Source organism: Physcomitrium patens, chromosome 8, assembly GCF_059467195.1.
Source record: "Physcomitrium patens ecotype Gransden chromosome 8, ASM5946719v1, whole genome shotgun sequence".
In the NCBI taxonomy this organism is placed as follows: domain Eukaryota; kingdom Viridiplantae; phylum Streptophyta; class Bryopsida; order Funariales; family Funariaceae; genus Physcomitrium; species Physcomitrium patens.
In genome coordinates, this window is record NC_143417.1 from 2,318,040 (window position 1) to 2,334,904 (window position 16,865).

At 36.2% G+C, this 16,865-nt stretch overlaps 1 protein-coding gene and 2 long non-coding RNA genes across 4 annotated transcripts; 2 read left to right on the plus strand and 1 right to left on the minus strand.

Annotated features, from left to right (window-relative positions):
• Window positions 1–846: 846 nt before the first annotated feature.
• On the plus strand, window positions 847–7,096 carry LOC141045262 (uncharacterized). Its single transcript, XR_012217272.2, has 2 exons — window positions 847–4,632; window positions 4,780–7,096. It is a non-coding gene; the product is annotated as an uncharacterized LOC141045262 (long non-coding RNA).
• On the minus strand, window positions 4,629–5,819 carry LOC149988423 (uncharacterized). The gene is made up of 2 exons (XR_016504380.1): window positions 5,759–5,819; window positions 4,629–5,470 (listed from the first exon to the last, which is right to left on the minus strand). It is a non-coding gene; the product is annotated as an uncharacterized LOC149988423 (long non-coding RNA).
• A 6,785-nt stretch (window positions 7,097–13,881) lies between the features above and the next one.
• On the plus strand, window positions 13,882–16,638 carry LOC112289046 (uncharacterized). Of its 2 annotated transcripts, none has more exons than XM_024534016.3 (4): window positions 13,882–14,009; window positions 14,214–14,367; window positions 14,493–14,636; window positions 15,018–16,638. In XM_024534016.3, the coding sequence occupies exons 3-4, from the start codon at window positions 14,498–14,500 to the stop codon at window positions 16,274–16,276; spliced, it is 1,398 nt and encodes a 465-aa protein (XP_024389784.1). In that variant the 5' UTR covers window positions 13,882–14,009; window positions 14,214–14,367; window positions 14,493–14,497; the 3' UTR covers window positions 16,277–16,638. The 2 variants fall into 2 exon arrangements, with proteins under 2 accessions (XP_024389784.1, XP_024389849.1); XM_024534081.3 differs by having other exon boundaries at window positions 14,005–14,087.
• Window positions 16,639–16,865: the final 227 nt, after the last annotated feature.

Sequence of the window (16,865 nt, forward strand, 5' to 3'; positions counted from 1 at the left end):
ACTCTGCAATTCTTTTGGCAGTCCTCATTTACACACCTTTGCCACTCTCCGCAGGTCGCTTCCTGTCACACAAGACTTGATTTTTCTTTATATCTTTCAATTGTGCTGGCCTCACCGCAGTCTTCCCGTCCAGCCATACCTTGCCGCTTGCACTATTCTTCTTCACGGTCCTCTCGCTTCCAAAACCCGTCAAAACTTGCGTTCCATCACTGTGTCTGACAACAATCATTGGTTGTAGTGGCTCTCTTTGTTTTTCATGCCTCATCTTCGTGTATTCAATACCCAAGTCTTAAATTCTTTCGGAAACCCTCGTTACTTGTGTCCCCTCTAGCATTTCTAACCTTGTGCTGCGCCTTCACGTGTTGGGTTCTCTTTCTATATCATCTTTCGATTTAGGTCGCTCTCTTTCACGGGTTGCTTGAGTCCTACCTACGTTCTCAGTTGATGGTTTCCTGTGTGCACTAACCTTGGCTTTCAGTTGAGGAGTCGCCTCCAGAGACATCGATTTTACTCCTGCAGCAGTACAATTGATGGTACATGAAGATGGGCGTACCTTTGAAACTATGGCGAACTGTGAGGAAAATTCTGGAACAAAATAATTCAACATGATTTCGAGGCTGCAGAAGAATAAACATCTTACGTAGTACAAAAAGCCTTTGCTGAGTTTAACAATTGCATTCGTCACTGTTATTGATTAGAGTCTTCTAATCTTGGTGTGTAAGTTAATAGATGTTGTAGAACTCAATCTATGAGATTATGAAAAACATTGTTTTTCATGTTGTAGTGGCTCTCTTTGTTTTTTTCAAAGTGGACTGCAATACTAGACCAAAACACTATGATACAAATATTGGAAGAATTATATTGTATAGTACACTAGTCTCCTAACTAGAATACTATCTACTCTATATTGACCTTACACCAAGAGTTGTGACTCTTGGTGTCATAGTGGAACACAATATATATATATATATATATATATTGTGTATCAATTGATCATATTAATAATAATGACGTTTTCAACATGGTATCAAAGCTATAGAAATATTCGATCCTCAAAATAAGCTTTAGTGAATGCTTTATTAAGAAAATAATTGCTGAAATTATAAAAATAGTTTATAATGAAAATAATATCAATACAATTCATTATAACAGCAAAGGTTGATGAAGAATATCAAGTTCATCAAACCATGAAAAGCAATTCGAGACCTAAAAATGGCAACATACAAACCATAAGCAAAGATAAAATTGAATTGATCAAAAAAAAAATTATAAATAATTACAATTCAATTTCAAATTAAGAATATTGAAGATGACACAAAAAGTGGACATTAATCATGTTCCAAAATTTGATGATTCATATTTTAACACATAGAAACATAGACTAATATTAGTTTTCAAGGCTGAAAAGTTATGACCCATAGTAAGTGGTGAAGAACTCTTACTAGTGGAACCAACGGAAGCTGAAATTACTGCCAGAATCCCAGCTTTACTTGCCACAGGAGTAGGAAGTATAAGCGCATGGATAGACATGGATACCTTGTCTTTAACTTTAATTAATAATTACCTAGAAAATAATATTATTTCACATATTCAATCTTGCATATCAACAAATTAATGCATGGCAAGAATTAGTAAAAATATTTGAATCACATGATGCACTAACTAAGATGTATTTAAAAGACAAATTATACACCTTAAAAATGAGAGAAGGTGATAGTGTTATTAAATACATACATACCTTTAGAGCACATATGGAACAATTATTGGCAGCAGGATCAGCAGTTCTAAATGATGAAACGATTCTCACTTTAATGAGAAGTTTGCCTCTAAATTATAGATCCTTCATTAGCTCCTTAAGAAAACAGCTTGAGATTACATTAACATCCTTGATAACAGACTTGATCCAAGAAGAAATACTCATGAAAAACATGAATTTAACATCTGATAATAATTCAGCCTTGTTTGTAGGTAAGAAATTTCAGAATAATAAGAAATCTTATTTTAATAAGAATTTCAGGAGGAGTTCAGAAGAAGAGAGTAGTATCTCCAAACCACATGAAAAGAGCAATTTTGCTATTAAGAAATACTTTTTCTGTAAGAAAACAGGTCACTTGATCAAAGATTGCAGAACAAGAATAGCAACTAAAAATTAGGTACAACTATACTTTCAAATAAGCCTCAAATTACTATTCCAGCAACAATACAATTAAATAAAGCTGATTTGTGGCACCTAAGACTAGAACACATAAATCCTCAAAGACTCAAACAAATACAAACCATTGAAAAGGGGATTGATCCCTTTGATGAAAGAAAAATTATCTTATGCCAACCTTGCATAGAAGGTAAACAACATAAAGAAAAGTTTCCTACTTAAGGTGTACAAAGAGCTACCCAATTATTAGAACTTATACACTCTAACATTTGTGGACCTATGCAAGTAGGCATACATTCAAGATGTACTTACTTCATCACATTTATTGATGATCTAATAAGATATTGCCAAGTATATTTAATGAAATATAAATTTGAAGCATTTGAGAAATTCATCTCATACAAAAAATTTGTAGAAAAACAAACAAGTTTCAAAATTAAAACCTTAAGATCTGATCGTGGAGGTGAATATATGTTTGATGATTTTAAAGATTTTTGTAACAAAAAAAATATTTAACAAGAATATACTGCTGCTTATATACCACAAAAAAATGGTATTTTTGAAAGAAAAAATAGAATATTAATAAGAATAGTATTTGCAATGCTATCCTATTCAAACTTATCTAAAACTTTTTGGAGTGAAGCACTCCAAACAAAAAATTACCTCCAAAATAGAAGTCCTACAAAATCTATACAAATTACCAAAATACCATTTGAATTATAGTACAAATAAACAACCAAATTTATCTTACCTTAAAATATTTGGTTGCAAAGCTCATGTATTCATTCCTAAAGAAACAAGAAAGAAGTTAGACTCTCCTTCACAAGAGGCTATCTTTCTAGGCTATAGTAAAAAATCTAAAGCCTATAGACTTATGGATATACAAAGTCAGCAAATTCTTATTTCAAGAGATGTTCTTTTCAATGAGAATCTACATGATCCACAAACAATCCCATACTTACAAAAGGAAAATGAAGAACTCTTATTAGATTTAGAATTATTAAAACATCCTTCAATAACTAAAAGGACCAATGAACAAATCCTCCCTTTTGTTCAAGGCATGTCTTCTATATCAATATCACTACCATAAGAAATACATCTATTTGACCAATCTTCAATATATAGTATTCCTTCAAATGTAGGAGAACAACCTCCTTCTCATATTAATGTCATAGAAGACTTCTCTCAACTATCATTACAAAACAATCAAGAGATCTTACCTCTTGCAAATGATGAAGTACATTCTCCATTGAAGGCTCTAAATCTTCCTACTAATTCTACACCAACAAGAATTATTCAACCAACCATAAGATTATTAGAGTCTATATAAGGTAGAAAAGAATATAAACGATATTGTAATCAACATCACCAAGGCCACCTTGTTTCTACTCACATAGAAGCTCCAAACTCCATTCAAGAAGCAATAGAGAATGTTAATACTCAAGAATGGCAACAAGCAATCAATGCTAAAATTACATCTTTAAATAAGAATAATACATGGCACATGACAAATTTACCTCCTAATCAAAAACCAATCAGTTCAAAGTAGAATTTTAAAATCAAAACTAAAGCTGATGGAAGTGTTGACAAATATAAAGCAAGACTAGTTACTAGAGGTTTCACCCAAGTTCAAGGTATTGATTACAGAGAGACATACTCTCTTACAGTCAAACTTAACTCTATCAAAGTTCTTCTTGCTTTAACCACTCAACATAATCTGGAAATATATTAACTAGATATTAAAATAGCCTTTTTAAATGGTTTTATAGAAGAAGACATCTATATGACTATTCTTGAAGGATTACCCTCTATACATACTAATAAGGTATGTAAATTAAATAAATTCCTATATGGTCTTAAAAAATTATCTAGAGTATGCTATCAATGATTAGATCAATATTTAATCCTTCACAAATACCAATGTCTTGAATCAGATGTAAACATATACATCAAAAGAGAACATAATCAAGATTTTACCATAATTACAGTCTATGTTGATGACTATATTCTTGTTAGCAACAAGCTTCTTTTAATTCAGTAAGTTAAAGACATTCTCTAGCAAGAATTTGACATGTCCGATGAAAGAGAAATCCATTACACTTTAGGTAATGCCATATTAAGAAATCAAAAAGAAGGATGGATCATCCTCCATCAAGCCAAATACTTAACAAATAAACTTAATGAATTCAATATGTTGAATTTCAATTTATTAAGTATGCCAATTTAGTCAAGGATTTGTTTTAGTAATGAAGACCATATTACTTTATTTGATTATTCCTATTTTCAAATTTTTGGTGGTTTAATGCATTCCATTGTTAATTCTAGACCCAATTGTGCTTATGCTATTAGTAATTTAGCACAATATCTTTCTAAACCAGGACCTACACATATTCAAACTTTAAAAAGAACTATGAGATATATAAAAGGCACATTATCCTTTGGAATAAAATATCAACACTTATCTCAACACTTATTTCAAGGTGATATTTTCCATGGTTATTTTGATGCTGATTGGACAAGTAATAAATACACCCGTTGCTCCACCTCTGGCTTTTACTTCTTACTAGCTAGAGGAGTTATCTCTTGGGGCAGCAAGAAACAATAATTTGTTGCTTTGTAATCCACAGAATCAAAATACATGGCTTTAACAATCTACTGAATCCATATGGTTGAGAAAATTATTACATGAACTTGGATTCCCTCAACATGGACCAACCATCATATACTCAGACAGTCAAACTACAATTTCTCTCAGTAAAAATCCAAAATATCACTCCAGAAGCAAACATGTCGATAGACAATACCATTTCACAAGAGAAAAGATACTTGTCAAGGAAATTAAATTATAATATGTGCCAACTACATATATGACAAAAAATGTATTTATAAAATCTCTTTCCAAAGAGAAACATTTTTAGTACCTATCTCAACTAGGCATGTATCTTATTCCTCTCAATTCAAAACAAGAAACCTATTCTATAACAACTAAAGCATTCTTGGTCTACTCAAAATCACCAGACCTTCTACAACAATAATATTTTGATACATCATAGAGTGGAAGAACACACAATAAGCCACCTCACTCTAAATCCATGAAATATCAAAATACAGAGATTGAGGCCACTGTAGTAGCGGAGCCTGCCATAGTAGCAACGGAGCTTGCCACAACCAATCTCGCATCGGCTGGCAATTCTACTGCAATAATAGGGCCCGCTATGGCCGACTCTGCATTGACGGTCGACTCCACTGCAGCAGCGGAGCCTACCATGGCCAACCTCGCATCAGCGGTCAATCCCACCGCAAAACTCGTCAAGGTGCCTACATCGACAACTGACCTCCCATCAATATATACGCAAGTAGCGGAGCCGATCTTCACGACGACAGCAATCTTCAATAACAGCAGCGTCGCCAATAACAATAGCAAAAATAGCTTTGCAACAAAAAAGGAATGTGGACAAAGCAATCATGAAATACAATCTAACAACAGTTCAAAATCAACAAAGAAACACATATCTTCTCAAATTTGAAGAAGCAATGGAAGAGTTGCAAGAGAACTCTACATCAACGTAACATCCAAAAAGAAAATTGAAACCCTATATTTCTCACACATATTTCTCATAATGGATGAACTTCCACAATAGATGAAATCCAATTCAAGAATAAAGATTAGTGTACTAGTGGGAGTATTGGAGGAATTATATTGTGTAGTACACTAGACTCCTATATAGAATACTATCTACTCTATATTGACCTTACACCAAGAGTTGTGACTCTTGGTGTTACCGTGGTACACACAATATGTATATATATATATATATATATTATGTATCAATTAATCATATTAATAATAATGACGTTTTCAAGAACAAAGAATATATTACTGCTGTAGTACTACAAACCGGCATTACAACGGATTTAGACTAGTATACATCCCAAGATTGGAATACTACCAATCCGAGCTTCATCTTACTTGTTCGAAATAATTGATACAAGAACATTAATTTCAAAGCCATTTCAATAAATCTAGTTCTAGTTATTTTCGAATTTAGAAGTAGGCACACTAGTAATACACACTCTCCACAATTTCTAACACCAAGTACCTCATTGATTCTGAGGTTTCAGAAGCTTTCAAGCCAAATTTCAACATCTAGTCAACCACTCACAAGCGTATCTGAATAACTCTTGAAAGTTAATATCTATACTTTATTTAAAATTGGTGGTCTTTTGAATTGGATCCTATGTCTTGTTCTTGCCAACATCCCATGCAAAAGAGGAAAGGATCTAGCTCGACAAGTTACCACTTAGTAGTAGACTTGTGAACAGTAAAGTAGAATTTCCTAGTATTGATGATAAGTTGCTAACTTGTAATGGCTACATCTATAAATATGCTTGTCCGTGGTCTTCCTCAACTCATACAATAAAGAAGCAAAAATGAAAAAGAAGAAGAAGGTACTCTCCAACATCTTTAGATTGTCTTGGACGTTTCTTCTAACAACACCAATTGATGTTATTTGTTTTTCTCGATACAAATGGGATTTATCAAATGCTTGGATTGATAGTTTGATATAAAGTGGAAAGAGCAACAATAAACCAAACACCTAACAAATGAAAGTAGATTGATAAGTATGACTAGTTATTAGTCTATGATAATTATTATTAGTGATGTTTTAAGGATATTAATTTTTTTGTGATTATGTCTATTTTAAGGATAATATTGAAGAGTTTATTGTGGTTCTCTAGAATAGAGGTATAATTTTTCTTTTTAGCATCAAATTTTCTTATACAATGTAGAGAATTTAGAACATCAATTTGCATACATTTCATTTTGAATATATTTCTTAATTTGTGGAAGTAATTATAATAGAAATATAAAAGCACTAAGGTTCATAATTATTATTTTGTGAGATTTAAAGATAATCTATGAAAAAATTAATTTCTTGGTGTAATATTATTTCACTTGACATCAATTGCTAATTGTCAATATTGTGATGCATACATAGATACAAATTATTTTTTTGGTAAAAAAATTAGATTATTTTAATTCATATATAAAATATATTATAATCTCTATATTTATAAAAAAAAATAGTAAAAATACATCTAAATTACCTCATAGAGAATCTTATTATTCTAAAAATAATAAAAATAAAAAAAGTTGATCTATTGAATAAATTTTTAATAAATTTAATTTGAGATGTTTAGGTTGAATAAGTGCAAGATTAGATTAAAAGTTGTACTTGATTGATAAATCTCAACAATAATTCTAAACCCAATTCCTTTCAACTTAATTGATAATAAAAAATCTTGTACCTTACTATGCCTAAAAATTCTTTTCCATTGCCTTTTTTTCAATAGTAGACTGTCCAAAATGTATAAAAACATTGATAGTACATATCTATGATAGTTGTTGTGAGTCACACAATTGAATCACTAGTTGTTTTAATACAAAAAAAACACTTATGGCACCTAAAGTCACTAGTTTAGGGAGTTGATGTAGGAATTTGAAGACAAATAGCAACTAATAGATTGTCAATGGTTAGAATGGATCTCTTAAAGATTTTTAGAGAGAGAATTTCAAAATAGATAGTCTCTCTTCAATTTACCTTATATAAATCTTGATGTGATAGTAGTCGTTTTTATTGTCAATAAAATATTTAAATTAAATTAAAAAGGGAGGTGAAATCTTTGATTGAAAACATCCAACAAGAACAGTAAAAGGTTGAGAAAAAAAAAGTAGAAAAACAGGAAAAAAAAAAAAAAAAAAAAAAAAGGATTGGAGTGCGAGAGGTTGCCCCCAAATTCCGGCAGCCTCTCTGCCGTTAAGGGTCCAGTCCGCCCCAGATCCGAACTCTCTTGCTTCGTTTTTTCCTCTCTTCACGTCTTCATGAGCTCCGGGCACTCCAGAACATTATTTTTCCTGTCTCATTTGCATTGTGCAAGTGCTGCGGTGCAGCACTTGTAGGTTTCTTTTTTTTATATTTTTTATTGTGAAGCACTTTTTTTTTTTTTTTTTTTTTTTTTTTTTAATTGTACAAGGGGAAACTCCGTATCAATTGAGGTTGTGGTTGGAAATTCCCATCTCCTCTTATGTAGTGTGAGCGAGCGGCTCGATGGTTTGAGTTTTTTTGTTGCAACATCAAGGGGCTGTGTGGCGACAGTCTGTACTATGTTGAACAGAGCAGCATTTGGCAAGTAGGAGCGGCAGTGCTGAATTTCGGGCTCCGCCTGTTACAAGACTCTTCATACTGTTTTCCTTCTTGTTGTTACAAGACTCTTCATACTGTTTTCCTTCTTGTGTGTGGCGTGGAGCTCCGAGGAAACGGGGACATGCATGTTGGATGTTTTTGTTAGTGTTCTTGTCTAGACGTGTTTACGGTAAAGGTCAGGCTACGGCTATGCAATACATGGTCGTGGTGCTTTGGTGACGATTACAACTAGGCAGTGCAGTTACAACGGAGTTGGGTTGTTCTTCTTTTCCCCGAGCTGGTGTTGGGTCTAGCCTTGCGACATTGAGTGGTGGCTATGCAGCGTTTGAAGGTCTAGTGACGTTGCGGTGGAAGTCATTGCCGATTTTGGTATTCTACTGTCATATAGTGGCACCATCTTGATTTTGTAACAATAATTGATTGTAGTTGTAATTGCAACTTCGACTGCGTCACCGACTGCATTCTGTGAAGTCATGGCTGCTGCTGCAAGTTCTTGAAGAGATTAGTGGAGGTTTGATCGTGATTGGTAGCAATCAGAAAAATTGCAATATTTGCTATCTATCCATCCACGGTTTTGTCGAATCGGATGCAAAAGAATTAAGTTTTGTGGTGCAGTGCCGTCAACTATTGGTGATCAACTTAAGTCGGCTCTTGTCAATATTTTCTCTCTTGTTGTTGTGCTCGTCCCTCTCCGACTGTTGATTGAGCTCCGTCCTCCGACTATTGTTGAGTTTTCTAATCATCATCGTTGCATTCAGCCGGCACCCTCAGTGTCCTATTTCAGAAGCTTTGATGTGCATGCTTTTTATCCTCATTTGCTGCCACCGTCGGATTACAAGAGAAAAACTAGAGAACATTGTCTTTGATTGGATTATGTTCTTACTGTTGTTTATCAGATCACTTGCAAGTTGAACCATTGAAGGTTACAAGAAAGTAGAGAAAACTCACACTAGGGCATGGGAAAAACGCATCTTCCATTTGTCTAGAATCAGCTTTTCTATTTCCTAGTTTTATTAGGACTTCATGGTGTCTTTATTTCAGGAGTTCAAGTGTACACATCGTCTCTTGTCTCTACAAGGCATCTCGATGTTGAGGTGGAACAAATTAACATAGCAGGAGACACTGTATCAGTGGAATTCCTTCTGAGACATGCATTGAAGTTTACAGCTTAGCGAAAATTCATACAAGAAGTTGGGTGTCGGTAAAACCGTCAACTTTACAAAAGAATTTTACATGAGTAGCTAGTAATTAGGGTTTGGATAGCTTCCTGTGATATGCTTTTGTAACAATTATGAGACCATTATCATTCATTAGCCCTCTCTCCACTTTTCAAGTTCTTGTTGCAAATTGTTTTCACCTATCCACTCTCATTCAAGATTGAAGTACTGGAAGCTACAATTGCATCGACAAACAATTCCAATTCTTTTAGCACAACTGCTAATATATCTACTCTAGGCTCGTTTTTAACACCCTCTACATTCCAGTGAACAGGCAAGTGGTACAGCTCGGCTGGAGCAACCCGAACCACAAGGAAAAGGCTCAAAGACTAGGCAACACAAAGGGGAGCATTTCACATGGGTCATTTCTACAGTGGTGCAAAGGTGTTGAATTTTAAGAACTGAAGATCAACATTAAAAGTAGGCAAGTTCACAAAAAAATTATGTTTGAATATATGTTGAATATAATTGATTGTATGAATTTAAATCAACTTGGATGATGTAGCTAAGGTTTGAATCAATGAGTTCTTGTAGATGAACATTGATTAAACTTAGATGATTTCTCATTTATAGATGAAAAATCATTAGTGGATGAAAACTCATTTGCGAATGAGAAATTTGATTATGACTGTAATTTTTAATAGACAATTAAATCAAATAAAAATCATATCAAAATTTTTCTTTTAATTGTGCTGGTTTTGAGTTGTTTAAGTGGCTTGTATCCTTGTAGAGTTGTATAAAGATGAATTTAGCTAGTTAAAGACTTAAGTTCCTTTATGTAAGAAGTAGAAGGAGATTTAATTAATTACTGATAAGTTAATTAGTAGTGATGAGCTGGAGTAAACCACCTATTGAGGTTTTATTTAACTCTTAATTAGATAGCTATTAGAAGTATTGAACTTAAATCAAATGCTTAGACAATTAAAATTGTTTTGAATTGCATTAAACTTCCAACTAGTAGGAGGTTTATTTTAGTTCATAGTTATTTAATAATAAAAAAATCCATTGAAGATTATTTTCTTACTTTTTCTTAATTCTAAAACCTCAAGTATATTTAGAATCTATTTTTTTTGAGTTATACAACATAAAGCTCATGCTTCTCAATCCATGATGAAGAAAATTATATTCCCTAAAGACAGAGAGATCTACATCCATTGTATCTCTTTTCTTTATAAATGCATTAAATTTAACATTGTACTTCTTATTCTTGCCAATTCAACTATTGTATTAATTATATTTAGACCAATATATTGAAAAAAACTTAAAATTTTAAATTTTTATGTCTTTCTTGTAATTTAAGACATGATACCAAAAAGATTGAGGATCAATATTATAATACCTATGTTGATAATATAGTTAGATTTGTCAAAGTTTACGATTTTCATTTACAAGCCACATTGCTTATATGACAACATAGACACCTTGACACAACTCAAGTCTATGGAATGCAATCCCTATACTATCTTTGAAGATCTAAACTCTATCCAATAGCTTCAATACTTTACAACTATTTTTACAACCAATAGATTTTAGCTTCTTATCTTTCCTTTTTAATCATATATTTTCCTTGATAGGACAAAAGGAAGGGGAGGAGGTGTTATCCTTCATCATGGATTACTTAGCTATCACCTATTTTATAATCATATTTTAATTCTTATTATTCTAAGGATATTCAAGCATATATATTTATTCTATAAGTGTTAGAAATTTTAAGGATACAACTCCACACTACAAGAAATTAGGCCTATATCTTATTTCTAGAAATCATCAAGATCATAACTAATGTATAATTTTTTCATACAGCAAAGACGTTGGAATATTTTGTAGTACAAAGAATACTCAAATGACTTTAAGAAGTATATTACTAGATCAATATGGTAGGTGATGTCATTAGCTTCATTTTCCAATGTTCAATATTTCAAGTGAAGTGTAATCACAATAAGAGTATTACATTTGTATGTACTAACTTTTGTTTTTAATTTTGAGCCATTTGTATGAGTAGAGATGGATTTTATTGGACCTTTAATAATGGCCACTACAAGATACAAGTACATCATAGTTGCTACATGCTACTTCACCATATGAGTAGAGGTCCAAGCATAAGAGTTGAAGGACTGCAAAAGGATTGCTCAACTCTTCTTTGACTGAATTATGATGAGATAGAGTAGTTTCATGGAGATTTTGACATATAATAGGCCTAAGTTTTGCAATGCTTTGATAGATGTGTTGGTCATCTACTTATGCATGAAGCATATGACCACTTCTTCTCATCACATGTAATGCAATAAATTGATAAAAAGATTCAATTATACAATATGTTTATTTATGATAAACAATAGTAAATATGATGCACATTGGTACACCATATTATTGGCAATCATCTTTGTAGATTGCATAAGCATGCATTCTAATATGGGTTCTTCTACTTTTAAGACAATCTACAGTTGCAAATCAAGGTTGTCCATTATATCTTTAGACTTGGCCTTGATAATACAAGATGCAACTTAATCTATATGCATGGCTAGACAAGCCACTTCAACATTGCAATAATTTATACACACAAGCTTGTAATAATATCAACAAGGCTCATTGATTGCAAAATGAAGGCCATAATAAAAAAATAAAAGAAGGTAATATATACAAGGGAATTCATTATTGACAATGTTGTTTTATATTACAACAAAAAAAACTTTGCAAGAAACATTGCAATTTTTGAGCCAAATTCACAAGATTGTATCAACATAAATATCAATTATTTTTTCAAGCAATTTGACTTGAACAATCCATTGCATTTCTGGTATTGGAATTTGACTTAGTTTATTGCAATTTACATTTTAATCTAATCAATATCACCTCAATTGGCGGTGAAATGCAATATACATAGAACCATGTTGCAATTATTGCCTATATACTTCAATTTCATCAAAGGAAAGGTCTCTCTACATGTGTAGAGATAAGAAATGGACTTAGCACAAATCTTGTGATAACCTATAGAATCATAGCAAAGTCCAATTTGTAGGGCTAGCGGGAAAGTTGCCCTCCCAATATTTTAATATAAAAGCCGCTTGTGACAACAACCTAAGCGGTAATTGGTAACACGTTTATTCAATACATTTGTTGAGTCTACACTGTATTTGGATGGCTTTCATCTCATCGCAGGGTCGACCCCTATTTGGAACCTCAGGATCAACTCTGGGATAACCCTTCCCCTCGTCTACCGACAGCTTGCCCCTCGCCAGTTGCACCGGATTGGCTGTGACAACAATCACTTCCAACCGGTTCCTCCCTCTACATCTCCAATGCTCTTCTGTGTTCACCGTTGCCAAACTTGTCCTGGTGCACATGAGGAAGTTGCTAAATTGCTCGGCTGCTGACGCCGCGATGACCTCATCCTCCACCAGCGATGGAGAAGGGCGAATAGACAAGAATTAGATATTGTCGAGAATGGACAAGTATAAAAAGTGGCGCGACTGCGAGTCTTTGGGTGGAAACGACGAGTGAGTGCATCTCACAAGTGCACCAGGGGCCAGCCAGCAGGTTGACCTTGAGGTGGGCGACGGGACCAAACATTTCCACCCAGTGTGAGGTGGATCGCAGCACTGGATTTTCACTTGCATGGCGGTAATGCGAGGTCATCTACGGCGTCGTGGTGCTCGCGTTTCTGTTTGAGAATAGAAAGGGAGAAGGATTATTTCTGCGCGTCGTCTCACAAAGAAAATATCTTACTGTTCAGGACAGAGTGGGAAACCCAGTTGATTAGATCGTGGACGGGACTGCATGGCTGTAGGTCAACTCTTGATTGGCCACCCACGATGATCCAAGGGAATATTTTACGCATTTTCCCCGAGTCTCATCACAACACCCTTGGAGAAAACCGATCAACAGTGCGATGTTGTCTGAGCTGGAATCCCAAATTGTTGATACTGAGTCGAATGAGAGGCGAAATACAACACGAAATAGCAAATTTATTCTTTGATACAATGAGATCCAAGACTGTAACCCAGTCAAAGCAGTGGGCAACTGGCTGTTTATTGAAACCCAAGTATCTTGTCGGGTTCTACGTAAATAGTTTCCCATTCCGAGCACCGCAACAACTGAAATCACCCGGCGAAGTGGTAGGGGTGCTGGGCCCGCTAAACCCACGTTGTGCTACTGCGGGTAGGATAGGATAGGGGTTATAGTGCTAGAGCTTTTTCTGGTGTGATATTAATCCTGGTATTACTAGGCCTTGGATTACGCCGGCATCTCGCAACCAGCTCACACTGCTGTCCACAGTTGTCAGCTGGTATGGCTTTTGGCGCACTCGCGTTGATATTACCCCATGCTCTCCCCCGCAGATCAGCACACAGACTCGATTCGAGTCTCAGTCCTAACTGGAAGTAGCAGCTCCGAAGCTGCCTTCCATATTCTCTACTTCAACTGTTCCACTCTCAGGTACACAGCACCGGGCCGTAGATTTTCACTCTGCAGCCAGGAGCTGCACATTTCCTGATGCTTGGGGTGTGGATAGTGGTAACTCATTCTTTGGAGTTGTGAGTGCGGGTGTTCGTGTTGTTTCTTGATCATGTTACAGTGTTCCCGTGTGCGGCTGGATGATGTTGGTGCCAAGACTTCGTTTCACCGATGTTGTGTTCGCAGGATTAGACAATTGAAGGAGCGATTACGCGGGCACCGAATGGTGCAGCGCACCTGGTGTTGAATCGGGTGGGAAGGGTGGAGTGTTGCAGCGGGTTTCAAAAGATTGTGCGTAGCAGCAGACAGTGCAGTTATTAGAGTGAGAACCCGCAAACAGGTAGGGTTCAGTTTCGACTGATGTAATTCAGATTGCTGAGCTAGGTCAATCTAGCAGCTTATTTCGGTGGCCGTGTTGTGTGTCTTCGAGACTGGACTTACGGTAGCTGTCTCCGATTGATGCAGGCACAATGACGCGCTTTACTCTGCCGAGGATGGAAGCGAGTGCTACTACCATGCTGGTCACAGCACTCTTGGTCTCTCTATTCATGCTGCAAGCAGCAGCTATCAGTGCACCTGTCGCTCCTGCAACCTCGGCTGTCCCTGCACGTACGTCTCTTACTCATCTCTCCTGTATATTAAATTTTTACGTGAAACTAGTCATGAGCTTCATCACATGTTTGGTGTTTGGACCCTGACAGAATCAACTAGGTTTCAGAAATCATATCCTGCGAACCTAATGCCAATTTTTATGTATGGAGATTAAGAATGTACAATGTGGGGAACAGGCAACAAGTACCCTGTGCTCTTTTCTTAAAATTATAATGTTGACATATTGTGTTTAGTATCGTGTTACACATGAAGATTTTAGGTATCTTAATTGAAAGAACCAGCGACAGTGCTCATGTATCCATGACATGGGACATAAATTTTATGCATCGAATTCGTCCCAATCAGAGGCACTGATATGAGGTTCTTGTTGATAAGCAGACCCTTTCTCAGGAACTCAAACGATTGAAAACCATCCTCTGGGGTACGGCCGCCGTCTTCAAGCAACTGGACGCAATGGATTTGCATGGAGCCAGTGGAGAGCTTACATCGCTTTGCGAGCCTGGAAGAAGGCCATCACCGATGATCCCAAAAATGTCACAAGGAGTTGGAAGGGAAAGTATGTCTGCAGATACGAAGGAGTATTTTGTCAACATCCACCTGGTCAGAAGTACTCCAGCATCAAGGTTGTAGCCGCAATCGACTTGAACGGTGCGCATCTGAAGGGTACTTTGGTGCCTGAGTTGGGCTTGCTTCGAGAGATTGCTGTCTTCCACTTGAATAGCAATCGTTTCTGCGGAGGAGTGCCAGATTCATTCCGAAACATGAAGTTGTTGTATGAACTCGATCTTAGCAACAACCAGTTTAGCGGGAGATTTCCGATGGTCACCTTGGCCATCCCCAAGTTGGTTTTCTTGGATCTCCGCTTTAACAAGTTCTATGGCAGGTTGCCAAGTGAGCTGTTCGCAAAGCGTACTTTGAAAATAATCTTTGTGAACAACAATAAATTTGAAGGTACCATACCTAGCAACTTCGGACAGTCCCGCGTCGCTGCCATTACGCTTGCCAACAACAAGTTTCGAGGAACCATCCCCAGGAGTATCAGTGATATGAGCAACACCCTGTTCGAGATTCTTGCTTTGGGCAACAAATTCGAAGGAAGAATTCCCTCTGATATTGGCAAGTTGAAAAACATCCTGCTCTTCGACTTCAGCACCAACAAAATCAAAGGAGATTTGCCAGAGAGCATCCGAAATTTGACTGATCTCGAGGTGTTCAACATGAGTAACAACTTATTGGGTGGAACAGTGACTGCCGAGCTCTGTCGGCTGAAAAATTTGGCAACTCTTGATCTCAGCGACAACTTCTTCACTAAACTTGAGTCTGCATGTAGAGCGCTCAATCGAAGGGTGTTGGATATCTCTGGAAATTGTCTTCTTACCCGTAGTTATTATAACCAGAAGAGTGAGGCTACATGCGCAAGCTTTTATGGGTGGAGTCCTCCACCTCCACTCTCCTCTCCTCCTCCACCCTCCCCTCCTCCTCCACCCACACCCTCCCCTCCTCCTCCACCCACACCCACACCCTCCCCTCCTCCTCCACCCACACCCACACCCTCCCCTCCTCCTCCACCCACACTCTCCCCTCCTCCTCCTCCCACACCCTCCACCTACACCCCTCCTCCACCTACATCGCGGTGATATCCAGCTTCAGTTTGTTTGCACCTTGATGTGCTGAGGGATTATGGATGTGGCTTGTCCGAAACTTGCAAGACTGTAGGCGACAACGATTCTACGTGTAGCTGGGACGATACTGGGTACAAGTGCCACTGCAGTGCAGGTTACGTATCGGATAGTTCTGGTATTTGTACCTTAAATCTCTTGTAGGGACTACATGGTTTTTGAAGTTTAGTGCTGATACCATCCAGCTGTTTGAGGGTACCGAAGCTGCATAAAATGCACCGAGTGAACACAATAATTCCATTCAGGGTGATTCACATACCTTTATCTTTCTGTTCCTTGTTTTTTATAAGAAATTGAAAAACATTCTTCATTTTTTTCCACACAATGCTACCCCATACAAGCGGCCACTGTTCAACTCCGTATTGGATATACTGTTTCTCATTGTTTTAAACAATAATTGTGTATCCAGAAATCAAATTCACTTCAATTCAATGCGAAGTTCTGATTTGGTATTCTTGTTTAGACCACGTTCTTTGGAAACAGAGAAAGTGGTATCAATACATGATTACAAACTTTTTGCCTTCGGAAGCACCCAGTAGGCATAATA